The sequence below is a fragment of the Filicampus tigris genome, chromosome 13 (assembly GCF_054856515.1).
Source record: "Filicampus tigris isolate MCC_2025a chromosome 13, RoL_Ftig_1.0, whole genome shotgun sequence".
NCBI lineage: Eukaryota > Metazoa > Chordata > Actinopteri > Syngnathiformes > Syngnathidae > Filicampus > Filicampus tigris.
The window spans coordinates 20,920,956-20,935,489 of NC_141229.1; the positions used below are offsets into that span (position 1 = coordinate 20,920,956).

Consider the following 14,534-nt stretch of genomic DNA (forward strand, 5'->3'; position numbering starts at 1 on the left):
ACTTTTGATACAGGAATTTTATTCGATCGTATGAGCGTGCAAGGGTAGCAAGTTTATCTCAACAGCAAATATTGCACTTTTAGTGAATGTGATCATTGCACTCATAACATATGTTATGTTAACCATTTGATATTAAACTTAACACATGCCCTGGAATTGTTTGTTGTTCGTCCCGAACACTCACTTGCATACAAAGGTAATTCGCAACGTTTTTTAGTAACCTTCGCCGGCTAAATAACCTTATTTGCAATCTTCTGTTTATATGTTTGTGCTCCTACCTGAGATGACAACGAGCAGTCGAGGACAAGAGGAAGACAAGATACGTCAGCGCGCTGTAGCGAACCAACATGCCTAGTAGCGGCCATGATGGTAAGGACAACGGAGCAATGAAAATGAGTGCGTTGAAATTGAATTTAAACCGTCACTTGCTAATTTCTAAACAGATTACCATAAAGTTTATATAATTGACACTGTCAAAACGTGCATTACCAATACATAACATTAAAATAAATAAATAAATAAATAAATAAATAAAACCCAACATTACGTTTGCCTGTTATTTGTTATTCCCAGTTCCCTTGTCCGAAATGTACGGCGTTGAGATCCAAGATCAACCGTGTGCAGCACAATGTGCCGGCATCTTTATTTTCGTCTTTCTTTCCGTCCACACAGTAGAATTTGCACTGACATTTTTGCCCCTTCCTAGTTTAGCGTCACCGTAGAGATGCATGTCTTAGAGGGGCGTGACGTTCTTCTTCTTCGTTTAAGTTTTTGGCGGATTATAGCTCCTTGGCGCATACCGTCATCTACCGTACAGGAGATCGCAAAGGTCAGGAGAAAGTAAGCTCTATGGGTCATTATTGTAGCAAAACCATTTACAAATGCGTATTTCAATTCACAAATATGTATAAAGAATCCGTATCCATAACCACAGTCACAAATGCGTATTGAGAATCTACAAATGCGTAACTGAAGTCACAAATGCGTATGGAGAATCTACAAATGTGTAACTGAAGTCAAAAAAATCTGCAATGTGTGCAAACACATGGTTAATGTGTACAGATTTTGGGAGGTGGCGGCTGCTACCTCCGCCATACTGCGTGACTCATCCGGTGCTCGCTAGGCACCATCCTGAGCACACTCGATGTCAGCGCCTTGTTCTTGTGTGTTGTTTTTAAACCCTTGTTTTAAAAGGGTTATTTGCAATTAGTGCCTTTTAACTGATTGATATTGGTCCTTACTTTGGTGTAGTACTTTGGCCCAGACTCCGGACTCTTTTTGCTGTGTTGTGTGGACTTGGTTGTGTCTTGTCAAATCACTGATGGCAGGTGGTGTGTGTTTCTTGCTTCGCGGAATTCTACTTCTTCCGCGCCCCATTGTACGCCACCGGTAAGCTCCAGCTAGGGTTGCCAACTTTCTCAAACCAAATTAGCCCAAAATACGGGACGTCCCGGCTAATACGGGACAGTTGGCAACCCTAGCTCCAGCCCTGCTGGGTGTATGTTTTGATTACAATTTCATTTTTAACTTATAGATTCTATATAAATAAAAACGATTGTATATTTATTTGACCTACGCCACATGCTCTCTCTCTCTCTGTAAAACGAACCTGAATGCCTTTTATGAGTTAGTTTGACTTTCCTTGGATGAAATTCCCAAGGTGGCGTTGTCGGGTCCATATTTTTGATTGCCCCAAAACATGAATAAACTTTACCCATCATATGGTAAAATTAACAAACATTCCAATCGCCACGCCTCTAAAGCAGCAGCTTCAGCTGTCACTCTTGAATATTTCCATTCTATCCTCCACGTTCAGGAAGGGGAGTCTCTCAAGCCCTGTCTACACGTAGCCGGGGTTTTTCAAAATGCCGGATATAAGCTTGCGGTTAGCCCTATCATCCACACGTCCCCGGAGTTCAGTGAAAACGCAAAACTCCGGCTGCAGTGGAGATTTGCGGATATCCCCTAATTAACGTTTTGCTGTGGACGGTCACACCCGGAGATGTAGGTCGTCACCGTGCGACAACAATGCTTTGACGTCATTGCGCGACTTGTGTTTTCATGCGAGTAACATAGAATCTTGCGGCGCTGCATTGGTTATAGCCATTCTCGATGCGCTTTTTGCTTCCTTATTTGTTCGCAACCAACCACTGCTTCTCGTTGAAAGGTTTAAAAGCAATTCTGACCACTTGTCGGTTCTCCCGAACGAGTTTGATGCCGTGTTTTTGGTTTCGTAAAAGTGACGTCAAAGGACGGAAGTTCCCTCTGAATGGACAATATTTGGCTAACTAGTGCCACCCAGAGGCTTGGCATGTGTTTGAAAACGCACTTACGCGGTTTCGTGTGGATGCGTTTTTTAATGTGTATTCCAACGCAGTGGGGGGGAATATACGATTAGCCAAGGCCTTAAAGCAAGGATCCATTGCAGAGGCCAGCTGAAGTATATTTTCTCCTGGTCACTTTTGTATCGTTTATTAAATTCTGTATTGACAGCCTGCTTGATTTCTCCGGTCAAATATGAATCACCTGCTGTCACTTTAGTGTCCTCTATAAGTTGATCGTGCAGGGGTGCAATCAGGGACACAGTTGGGGTGCCCTCTGCAGACATGAGGTTTGTAGCTTAAGTGCCTCCACAAGATCCTCAGCATTCGAGATGTCTATCTCACTCAGAGTACACAGGTCTGCCTCACCTCTGCTGAGAAAGTAAAGCTGCAGAGACTGCAGGTCGTTGCTCCAAAAACCTGTCCATCATGTCGAGGGCACTGTTCCACCTGATAATGTCGTCTGTTTTTAGCATGTGGTGAGGCAGGCCCAACATCTTTGGCTTCTCTTCAAACTGGTGCTTTGCAATTGAGCCGCGGTGGAAAATGTAGTAATGCGTCTGATCTTCCCAAGTAGTCTGGCAACTGATGGTAAGTGAAGCGCTCGCTGAGTAGCAAGATTTAAGATGTGAGCGTAGCATCGTACGTGCACAAACCCCCCCCAGCTGAGCAGCCACAACCATGTTTGATGCGTTATCGGTCACTAACACCAGGTCTTTCGTGGGGAACTTTCTCTGCAGCAATTCAGCTATATTAGCGCCCGTGTGACTCTCATAGACAGCCCTTGTTTGCAGCACATGAAACGCCAGTTGGCAATCCCCCGCAATGAAATGTGCTGTCACGGTAACGCATAACGCATCTGAAGCAACAGATGTCCAGGCATCGGACGTCAGTGCAATCTTATCTGCTTTTTTCAGAGACTGTACTACTGCTGTTTTGGTGCTTTGGTACAATTTTGGTACTGCTGTCTAAGAGAAAAAATAGCGCAAGGGAATTTTATGCCGTGGTTCCAGTGTCTGCATCATGCCGTGAAACCCCCTTGCCGTGAAACCCCCTTCCTTCCACAACAGAGTATGGGTTGGGTATGCAAATCTGATGAAATGTACTCTGCAATGGATTTGGTAATTGTCCTTGCTCTTTCGGAGTTTGGTGGAAGGGTTGCCAGAACACCTGGAAGAGTCTGTTCAGCATCTCAGACGGGTCCACTGGATTGTGCAGCACTCAACTCTGGATGGTAGCGTGCAAGGTGATTCCTCATGTTCCCGAAATATTTTAGTTGTCTCACACTTCGTACACATGGTGTAACTCTTGTCTAGTGTCCGCTTGCCGTCTGCCTCAGTGTCATGAAAACTGAAATGTCTCCAAACTGATGCTTTTAACTCATTCACTGCCATTGACAAATGTACTTGTCTTTTCACAGTCCAGCCATTCAACCCCAAGAATTTATTTATATTTTTTTCAATTTTATTCAAACATCAGGGTAATAGAGGGTCTGAAAATGTCTGGCAGTGAGTGAGTTAACAAGGATGGTGCCGCGCGTATGAGTTTAGCTTGTTCCGCCATCATGTCACGTATTAGCTCAGTCTCAGCAGAGACGTCTGACGTACAAATGCACGTAAGCGCTATTTATGTACGTTTGTATTTACTTTAAATATCGATTAATACCTATGAATCAATTCTGAATCCTTTTAATAAGACAAACGATGCATCGAAAAAACGATTATCATTCCCATCCCTAGTGACTAGACATGGTGTCAAGGTTCTGGGCATTTGGAGGGCACAATTGCAGGGACTGAAAACAACTTGGAAACAATTTATTTTCCACATGTAACCAGGTGGTTACCTGGGGCACTCGTATATACCGTGTATATATATATATATATATATATATATATATATGTATATACCGTATATATATATATATATATATATATATACATATATATATATATATATATATGTATATACCGTATATATATATATATATATATATATATATATATACCGTATATATATATATATATATATATATATATGTATATACCGTATATATATATATATATATATATATATATATATATATATATATATATATATATACCGTATATATATATATATATATATATATATATACCGTATATATATATATATATATATATATATATATATATATATATATACCGTATATATATATATATATATATATATATATACCGTATATATATATATATATATATGTATATACCGTATATATATATATATATATATATATGTATATACCGTATATATATATATATATATATATATATATATATATATATATATATATATATATATATATATATATATATATAACATTAGAATATTTTGTATTGGAGTAATCAAAATGTAATTAAAACGAATACATTTCCATATTTACATTGCTTTAATAGTATGGTACATTTTTTATACAGGTAACTAGTAACTGTATTGAAATACAGTTTGAAAGTATTATAAGTCATAACACAGCAGTAATCATGCTTATGTAAAATACTTGTCACAGTAACACATAAGTGTGGCACCAAGGAAAAATGATTTAGACTAGCAAGTGGCAACACACTCAAAGTTTGAACTTTGCACTCTCCTCCCAGACTTTGTTTGTGTATTGATTGTACTGAACTTCATAAAAGCTCAACATGGAAATGTGGGTGAAAAAAAATCAAGACTGAGGTAACTAGGAGTACAGAAAAAGTGATTCTTTCACCCCACAATGGGATACAAGCTTTATCTGCTCATGCTACTGAGCAGTTACTCACTGGCTCGTAAGTAATCCAATTTTCAATTAACAAAAGCATAACGGTGCGACTGTTCACTGAGATTTTGCAATTAGACAGCATCTGCCAAAAGATTTTTCTCACATGCCTATTGAATTAAAACTTTAAAAAGGAATCAGTACCATAATGATGCACATTAATAGCAGACCATAGTAACTAACTAGTAGCAATAAGTCATCACCTCCTTTGTGCTTTACAATATTTTCTTGTTACTTTTAAGATGGTCTTGTATTTTCAATCTCTTATCAATTTATACTGCGTGAAATATTTAACCTAGCCTACTATACATCAGCAGATAATGTTTTCCCTGCTTCCCAGAGCAAGACAATGACAGTAATGAGAATCCATCAACCTGTTTATGTAAGTTGATCTTTACGTACACAGTACTGTATGTTTCATATTCTACTATAACTCACTATTCTTTAAATTATCTAATACCACATTGTAAATTACGTTATCACCACCCTCTTAAAATAATGGCCCATGGCATCTTTTTCAGAAAACACCAACAACTGAACCACATTCTGATTATCTTATACATGATCTGTTTAACTAAGGCTGCAGCAGATTTTAGCAGAGGTGGCCAGCATCCTGAAGAGATGTTTAAGGCAAAAAAATAAATGTCAAAACATGACATAGGTCATTATTTTAAAAGGCTGACGTTATTTTAATTGTGGTTATTCTACACATTTAGACATAGATGTGAATGTGCTCGCGTACAGGTCACTTGTGGTAAAACATCCCAAACGGATCACTGATAGGTCTGCTAAACTAGTAATAAGCATCTGACCTATTTTCCAGAGGTGCAAATAGCAGCAGAAGTTTGTTGACATTGTTGACGTTGTAGTAAACTTAGTGATAACATGGACAACTGAATCTACTGTAGAACAGGGTTCCCCAATTAGATCTCTCTGAGGATCAAATTAAGTCAAGGTTGACAAGTCACGGGCCAAATTGTTTGGGAGTTTTTTTTTGTTTTGTTTTTTCATTGGCCCAGCAAGTATTGTTTTGTGTGCAGTACAGTTGTTATTATTGCTGTTATTATTACTGTTGTGGAACATAAATGGCTGTGAGAGTGGGAAGTCCATTTGTTTACTGAAAAACAGTTTATATACAGTTGTCACGATGGATGAAGTGGCGAGGTGGACCCAAATGCAGGACAATGAGACAGGGGGTAGGTGCTGGTGATTTTAATGACATGTGACAGAGGACATGACTGGAGACGCAGGGCTGGACGTGACTGTAAAAGCGTGGCAGGACTCGACCAGAGTAGTGAGGCAGGACGTGACCGGGGTAGCATGGCAGGACTTGACAGGGGTAGCGAAGATCGACATGAGCAGGAAAGCAGGACTCGGCGTGAGCCGGGAAGTTAAACTTGATGTGAACGAAACAAATCATCTTACCAATGACGCTTCACAAAGGCACAGAAAGACTGACAGCATCAACATTGACATCAACAACAATGACCCGACAAGGATTGAACAAAAAATAGGAACTTAAATACAAGCATACTGATGAGACAATGAGAAACACCTTGACAAGACACACAAGGTAGGAGGGAGCTGATTGGCTAACACGAGGGAGTGGAATGCACACAGGTGGACACAATAATCACTGATGAGACAGACACAGAAACACTGAGAAAAACATGAAACCCCCAAAAAACCAAACCAACACAGACCAAACATGACAACAGTAGCTTTAGCCAGCAGTACTCTTAAAGGGACACTTGGATGACCTTAACATTGGCACTTATATAATAGGTTTGCATGTAAACATGACATCAGTACTAAAATGCCCACCTCAAAAGACTCTGTAGTGATTTAAGCGCTTTTTCATGATTAGGTTTACGTCAAATTGCCCCTTCCTCTTTTGGGGCGTGGCTTATGTTATGTTTTCGGTCTCAGCTGTTTACGTCACGGGTGGGAGCCCAAGCGTGGTAATATTGCTCGCTTTGTCAATTCTGTAGTCTAAAACGGCAACAGATAGCCACCAAATTGCAAATGCCTCGCTCGTCCTAACCGTGATCAGCAAAGAAGCGTTTTTTTTTGTTTTTGTTTTTTTTTAAGCAAAGAAGCAGTGTGCGCTCGTCCCACCATAAATCTATGTAACTGATATGTTGAAGTGGGCATTAGTAGCGATGTCCATATAAATTTTGGTGCCAATTGATCGCAGTTTTTGGACATTATAAGCAATGAAAGTACAATGATTTCCAATGGAGAGTTTGTAATCGGTTCCTCCCGTGACTACGGTCGACCAAGGATAGAACGGTAGGGGGCGCGGCCATTCTCCTCATTAACAAGAGGCGTTATTCATGGAGTCACTTATTTCCTAATTTCTCCCAAATTTATTGATAAAATAGAAAATGACAATTCTTTTCATTTTCCTGATCAAAAAATATATAAAATGAACTTGTTAGTGAAAACATGGCCATCCCACTGTCTCTTTAAGCCGAACATGTCTCGTACCAGTCGTCCCTGAGTGGTTGCTAAATGTCCTTGTCTAACCTTGCCCAAGTTTAGTCTATGGACCAAACCAGAACTTGGTACCACTCAGGGTGACAAAATCTAGGGTCTAATCTTGGGTTTGGGAGCTTGACAAACCGATTGACGGACTAACTGACAGACAACGCTGCTGATGAATGACGGAACGGCAACATTTTGTAAAATGCCCACCTCTGGTTATCAGCACATTCATTTAATCACTCCATTCAAGAAATTGGACTCTTGGCGCTAGTGCATATTCAATTTGGTGGAGAAATCAACCTAAAAAAAATATTTACAATAATCTGTTCTATGCAGTCTCACTAGTCTAAACACGGCATTCTGATTGATATTGTGTTTGTGGAATATGAGTTAAGTCATAAAATCCAACCGTTTCGTATCTCAGGGGGCGGCCATTTTGTCACTTGCCGTCAACTGAAAATGACATCACATTTGCTCAGGGCTCAGGCAACACCCAATCATGGCTCAGCTTCAGAAAAAAAGGTGAGTCGTGAATGGTTGTTTCCTGAGCCCTGAGCAACTGTGACGTCATTTTCAGTCGACAGTAAAAGACAAAATGGTCATGCCCTGAGATGGCTTAAACGAGTGGATTTTGCTGTTTATTTCATATACCACTAGGGTTGCCAACCATCCCTTGAAAGACGGAATCGTCCCGTATTTAGGAACGTAACTACTCGTCCCGTATTGAGTTGTAAAGGGACACACTTTGTCCCGTAATATCGTCGGAGTAAAAAATAATTTGTAAAATGCAGATGGAATTAATGGAACAACAGTTCTTTAAAACACCACCTGCGCAAAGGCTAACTTCAAAATAAAGCTTACCAAATAATACATTGATACCAAAGCAATAGCCTTAGTAAGACTTTGGACCGGAATTGCCCACCCGTGGTCTAGATTATAGTATAGATCATAGTCATCCATGGTCACGGCATCTTCAACATCCTCTTTCTCTTCCCTCTGGTTGGTGCAGGTTTACGGTTTGCACATTTCTGTGCACTTCAGTTGTTGGCAAGGCAGGAAGACTTCTGGAAGCGTACAGCTCCGTGTACACTTGCAGGCCATAAGATCCAGAATTAATGTCAGCATACGTGTCATACATGGAAGATGCAAGCTACATGTATAGCTAACTTAGCTATTTTTTCTACTTTGGTTAGAGGTCTAGAAATGAACTACAATTAGGTGTGGAAAATTCACGGTTTGGTTTTGTTCTGGTTTTTGCGCTCATGGTTTTCAGTTAAACGTGAAAGTGTATACTCAGAGCCTTATTTTTAATTACTATTATTATCATTTGAATTATTGTTTTTCTCTCTACGCCAGTGGCATATAATGGCAGATATAACAACTTCCCTTCACTTGAATGGCAAAAGGTACAACCAACCCATGTATCCATCAGTTGCCATTCCGGCAAATAAATCAGCTTTGTGTTAAACTATACAAGCCTAAATTTCACATTGAGTAAGTACTAAAGTGAGACAAGATCTTTATTTTAGTGTGCATAACTTTTGTTATTTTTTATGAGTTTTTTCTTATGCAAAATACGTGCCTTGGCTCCACAGATTGGAAAACACTGATCTTATAATTACTCTCCTTAATAAAAACTCAAATTATTAAATATGTGATATTATAATTAATCTCTTTAGTAAAAGATCAAATTATTAATGAAGTCTTATATGATGCACATTGACTAAGGTCACAATTCACATCTAATATGGATAGAGCAGTGATTACGTGTATTATTACTAGTGTTGTTCCGATGCCATTTTTTGGCCCCGATACCGATTCCAATACCCAGCCGTGCGGTATTGGCCGATGCCGATACTGTACCAGACTTTTGGGAAAAAGAAAAAAAAAGATATATATGAGCATTTTTTTCCTGTAATTCTAAAGAACTGCATACTTACTTGGATGTAAAACCATTGCTATCATGGCTTGGTCAGACTTAAAAACCTTTGTGAAACAGGAAAAAATAATAAATAATATACACGGGGCATTTTTGAGAGAGATTGTGTCCGATTAATTACAAAAGCTATAGGACATTATTATAAAAGATTGTTTTGAGTATTAGTGACCCATCGCCACAACTTCCGCTCCCAAATCCACTTTCAAAACCAAAAACAAGCAGTAGAAAAATCCAACAAGATCAACTCCAAAATCCAAAATCGAGCAGGGTTTGTTGTTGCGGTCCATTCCCCTTGTTCATGCTCGCTGCCGCAAGCTCTTGGTGCTTGTTCAAATGTTTCATCCTCAAATGTTTTATCAGGTTTGATGTATTGAACCTGGCCACTTTAGTTCTACCTCTTGCAGCTTTCGCACCGCTAATTTTGCACTTAGCTGTTCTATGTTGAAGTACAGTAGTTCCATATCGCCGCCGACATTATTTCTCCTGTACCTCACTGTTTTTTTTTTCTCTCGACATGAAAAAGCAGCCCCATCATTGGTTTAGAGCGTCCGCTCTGGGCCAATAGCGACGGCTAATCCTGAACAGTCACCACACACCAGTGTCGTGAATGAGCAAGATACAAGGCGCTGCATTCAATGTAAATTGAGCAAGGTTTGTTGCGATCAATTCCCCTTGTTAATGCTCGCTGCCGCCGCAAACTCTTGGTGCTCGTTCACATGTTTCGTTCTCAAATGTTGCATTAGGTTTAACGTATTGAACCTGTATTTGGTCCCGCCTCTTGCAACATTCGCTCTAGCTGGAGTTTCTATGTTGAAGTAGTTACATATCGCCGACGTTATATCTCCTGTACCCCCCGCCCCTCACACACACACACACACACACATGAAAAAGCAGCAGGGAGCAAGATACAAAGCGCTGCATTCAGCGTTTTTTACTAGTACAGCATCGGGGTATGGCATCGGCACGTTATTTGTAAGTACTCGCAGATACTGATACCAGTGTTTTAATGTGGTATCGGGATACTTTCTGATACCAGTATCGGTATCGGAACAACACTAATTATTACACTCTACCTAATTACAATTATGTGTGAATGAGCGCAGCTCATGTATGAATGTTAACTTTGTCATCATGTCATTCACAGGATATGTACACATACAATTGTCGTATTTTTGACTATAAACACCACCACACTGGATTTCCAATGAAACAAACAAGGTGTGCTTTAATTGCAGACTTTCATCTTTAATTTTGGGGGAATTTACGATGCACTCAAATCAGGTTGCTGTAAGAATTAAAACAGTTAGTCGGTCGATATTTATATGCTTCTCGTTTTTTAAAAATTGTTTTTATGATGGGGGTCAGCTATCTTCAGGCTAGCATTGATTATGCTCGGATTAAACAGAGTTTCCTTGAGAAACAAAACGCCTTAGTCAAGGACATAGTGATTTTCAGAGATGGGCACTTTATCCTTTTTTGCCAGTCCGTCCTCCGTCCGCAACCTGGGTACCCTTCCGTCCTGGTCCCTCTGTCCTTGTTCATTGAAATAATCGTCCTCCAATCGCGTGTGCCCAGGGATAATACAACAAATAGCAAGCACCGACAAGAAAACGAACTATAAAAAATAAATGACAACTGCCAATCAGTTGCTAACTTTACCGAACTGAGGAGCCGGGCTTCAAACGTTTTTTAAACGTGCTGGAGCCCCGTTACAATGTTCCATCCCGCGCGCAGATTCCCCAGACCGTGGTCCCTGCCTTATACAATCGCACAAGAGCCGTGGTGGAGCATGAGCTGTCCTCTGCAGCCTAACTCTTATAATGAAGTTACCAAAGTTGCTAAGTTGGCAAGTGCTACTTGACTATCTGCTACACCTCAGTCTAGAGTATCCATACAAGAAAGGGAGTTTTCCTGTGTTTAATCTTTATTATTACTATTATTATTATTATTATTATTATTATTATTATTATTATCCATCCATCCATTATCTGTACCGCTTCTCCTCACAAGGGTCGCGGGGCGTGCTGGAGCCTATCCCAGCTGTCTTTGGGCAGTAGGCGGGGGACACCCTGAACTGCTTGCCAGCCAATCGCAGGGCACACAGAGACAAACATCCGCACTCACAATCACACCTAGGGGCAATTTAGAGTATCCAATCAACTTACCATGCATGCTTTTGGAATGTGGGAGGAAACCGGAGTGCCCGGAGAAAACCCATGCAGGCACGGGGAGAACATGCAAACTCCACACAGGGAGGCCGGAGCCGGGATCGAACCCACGACCTCTGAACTGTGAGGCGGACGTGCTAACCAGTCGGCCACCGTGCCGCCCTATTATTATTATTATTATTATTATTATTATTATTATTATGATCATCATTTATGAACAATCCTAATGCGCAAGTTTTTATTCTATTTTATGCTTTTGTAACTTATAATGTTTTTGTTTTATAGCAAATTGAATTGTAACTTGCTCTCTGTTAAAACTAACTATATTAAAAAAAAAAAAAAATAGTCTTAATCATTTTTTTTGCTGTACCGAACCCGTACTGAACTGGCACCCCCATACCAAAGTACATACCAAATCGTGACTTTTGTGAACCATTACACCGCTACTCTCAATCCATTTCTTACGCCCAATACATACCGTGTCATCTTCCAAACCGCTTATTCTATACAAGGTCGCGGGGAGGTGCTGGAGTCTATCCTAGCCATCAACGGGCGAAGGCAGACTACACCTCGAACTGGTCGCCAGCCAGTCGCAGGGCACACACAGACACCGCCACTGAGCGGGAATCTATCCCACGCTGCCCGCACACAACTCAGGCGCGTTTACCACTACATTACCAGTGACCCTCCAATACATACCGTATCCCGGATTACCAGAGCTGGGCAGTCCGTCCCTGGACTGGACCGGTCGGACACTCCGGCACGGCCGGATGCCCTTTTCGTGGGCGAGGGAACGTTTCGGCGACAAATTTTTAAAAAATGGCTTAACTAAGCATGGCCGGAGGTGTATTTTAGTCCGGCCCACTATCGGCCCTCGTGCGTGCTCGCGAGGTGGCCAAAATTCATCTCAGCCTACTCGGTGAAAGGCTGATTTTTAGGCTTCTTTCTATTCCCGCATCGGCGCGAGCGACAACTGCTGTTATAGGGATTGTGGCATTAACCCCGTCCACCCCCCCAGTATATTGCTGACTCAACTCAACTGACGCCGGCACATCAAGGTGGAGTTCATGAACTTCTTCTGGCGTTCACTACTTCCGGAAATACGACATAGCAAACTTGCTGTGTATAGGGGTTTGCTGGTACGCTTTTATTTTGAAGGCCGGGAAGGAGGGCAAGTGAGGGAAAATAAATAAGTAACTTGACTACAACTTCTGGCTGACTGTTGGACCCAAATAATTATACAATACGACAAATCCAGCCCGGGGCTCGCAATGCAAGCCAAGTAAGCACACGCACGTTGGCTACTGGCGCATTTGAAGCGTGTCCACAGCGGGTTCAAATTGTAAATTAGCCAGCTAATGATCTTTAAAAAGCTTCTGCCGTTAGAGCATTTCTCCCGCGGCGACGTCAATCATGAATGCTTTTTTTTTTTTTTTTTTTTTTTGGTCGGAGGGCAGAATGGGGGGGGGGGCCGACAATGTTTATGAATATGGCGGTTGGTCGCGGCCAGAAGGGTATCCAAGTCAAGGGTGGAGGGTCGCGGCCGGACGGACAAAAAATGGTCAAGTGCCCAGCTCTGCGGATTACACGCACAAGACAGGCAGGGCGTGTTTCTGTCAGTCGTCTGTGTGGCGTCCTGCATGTGGCGTTATCCATGGTATTGCATGTGTTGAACAACTAGAGGGCAGACTATGCCTGTGCAATCTTACAGGGTTGTTGCAGGGAACGCAAGGACAATAAAAGTGCAGGCAGTTAAAGGCGGCTCCATGGTAATGCAAAAGAGAACAGTGGTCTTGCTTTTTAAAATCTAACACAACACGTCAGTTGGTGCTTGATCCGGTTAGGGTCGGACGCAAACCCACTTCCGTCCTTGCTAAGTCCATCCTTTTTAAAAATCTTCTCGTCCTCCGTCCGTCCGTCCACAAAATGGGAGTCTACCATTCCGTCCCTGGGACGGAATGCCCATCTCTGGTGATTTCCAGTCAGTTTTAATTCCGGCCGTTTTATTACCCCAAGATCTTGCGTTGGATAAATAAAGACTCGGTAGCGATCGTTTCCGATGCTGATGCTAACGAATCCAAATATAGCAGAAAAAAAAGCAGCCTCAGCGGGCAGATCCGCCCTAGTGCAATATGATTGGCTGCCACGTTGCTAGAAAATTATGCACATATTATGACGCGCTGCTGTAACTATAGACGTCGCCCTAACAATAAACGCCGCCATTTTGGATTTTGTGCTGAAAAACTAAACCAACAGAATAACTAGGATTGAACCAAAAAGGTTGGACCAATCAGTTTTGTCGGTTTTCAAAAAACTAGTCCAATCCTAACTATAATAAACCCGTTTTACAAGTTGGTTAACACCCCCACTAAAAAAAATAAAACAAAAACAAAACAGCAATACCAGCAGAAATACACAGCAAAACTATCATATCTTGTGAGCTCATATGCTGGTTTATGCTGGGAGGTTTATGCAGGGGTCATTCTGCCTCCTATGTTTGGCATCTTTTGAGCAAGGCTTCACAGCTTCAGCAGTACTTCAGTTCCTTCCATGCAAACATCAACCAGGAATTTTCCAAAGGGGACTGAACTTTGCAAGCACAAGTTGCTCTCTTTGAAATGTCAGGCAGTTGTTCCCAAAATGTATGAAGCACTTGTTTCAACTTGCTAGGAAGATTGAACACGGCATAAGCTAAAAAGACAGACAAGAAAGGAGAGTTTGTCAAAATATGCAAGAGAGCTAGGGAGTGAGGGGACGGGATGGGGCAGTTTTTGTACGCCCATATGTATAATGTGGTTCTTTGCAGTAACACTTTTTGTGGCAAAATT

The 14,534-nt window shown here is 41.2% G+C and overlaps 2 protein-coding genes across 11 annotated transcripts in view; one reads left to right on the plus strand and one right to left on the minus strand.

Moving 5' to 3' along the window:
• Positions 1 to 738, minus strand: part of dglucy (D-glutamate cyclase) — an 18,093-nt gene extending 17,355 nt beyond the window's left edge. Inside the window, exon 1 of one of the 3 annotated variants that reach the window (XM_086049183.1) lies at positions 548 to 738. The gene's annotated coding sequence lies outside the window, so the exon portion shown is untranslated. Of the gene's footprint in view, positions 1 to 278; positions 434 to 547 lie in introns of those variants that run through there. The other 2 variants (XM_086049182.1, XM_086049184.1) reach the window with 2 other exon arrangements.
• Positions 739 to 2,664: 1,926 nt separating this feature from the next.
• The window catches only part of apoba (apolipoprotein Ba), a 60,651-nt gene continuing 48,781 nt past the window's right edge, over positions 2,665 to 14,534 (plus strand). For 4 of the 8 annotated variants that reach the window (XM_086049172.1, XM_086049173.1, XM_086049176.1 and 1 more), the window contains exons 1-2: positions 5,007 to 5,122; positions 5,453 to 5,494. In XM_086049172.1, coding sequence (XP_085905298.1) covers positions 5,071 to 5,122; positions 5,453 to 5,494 — 94 coding nt within the window. In that variant the 5' untranslated portion in view covers positions 5,007 to 5,070. Of the gene's footprint in view, positions 3,568 to 4,998; positions 5,123 to 5,452; positions 5,495 to 10,164; positions 10,190 to 10,475; positions 10,511 to 14,534 lie in introns of those variants that run through there. The other 4 variants (XM_086049177.1, XM_086049175.1, XM_086049179.1 and 1 more) reach the window with 4 other exon arrangements.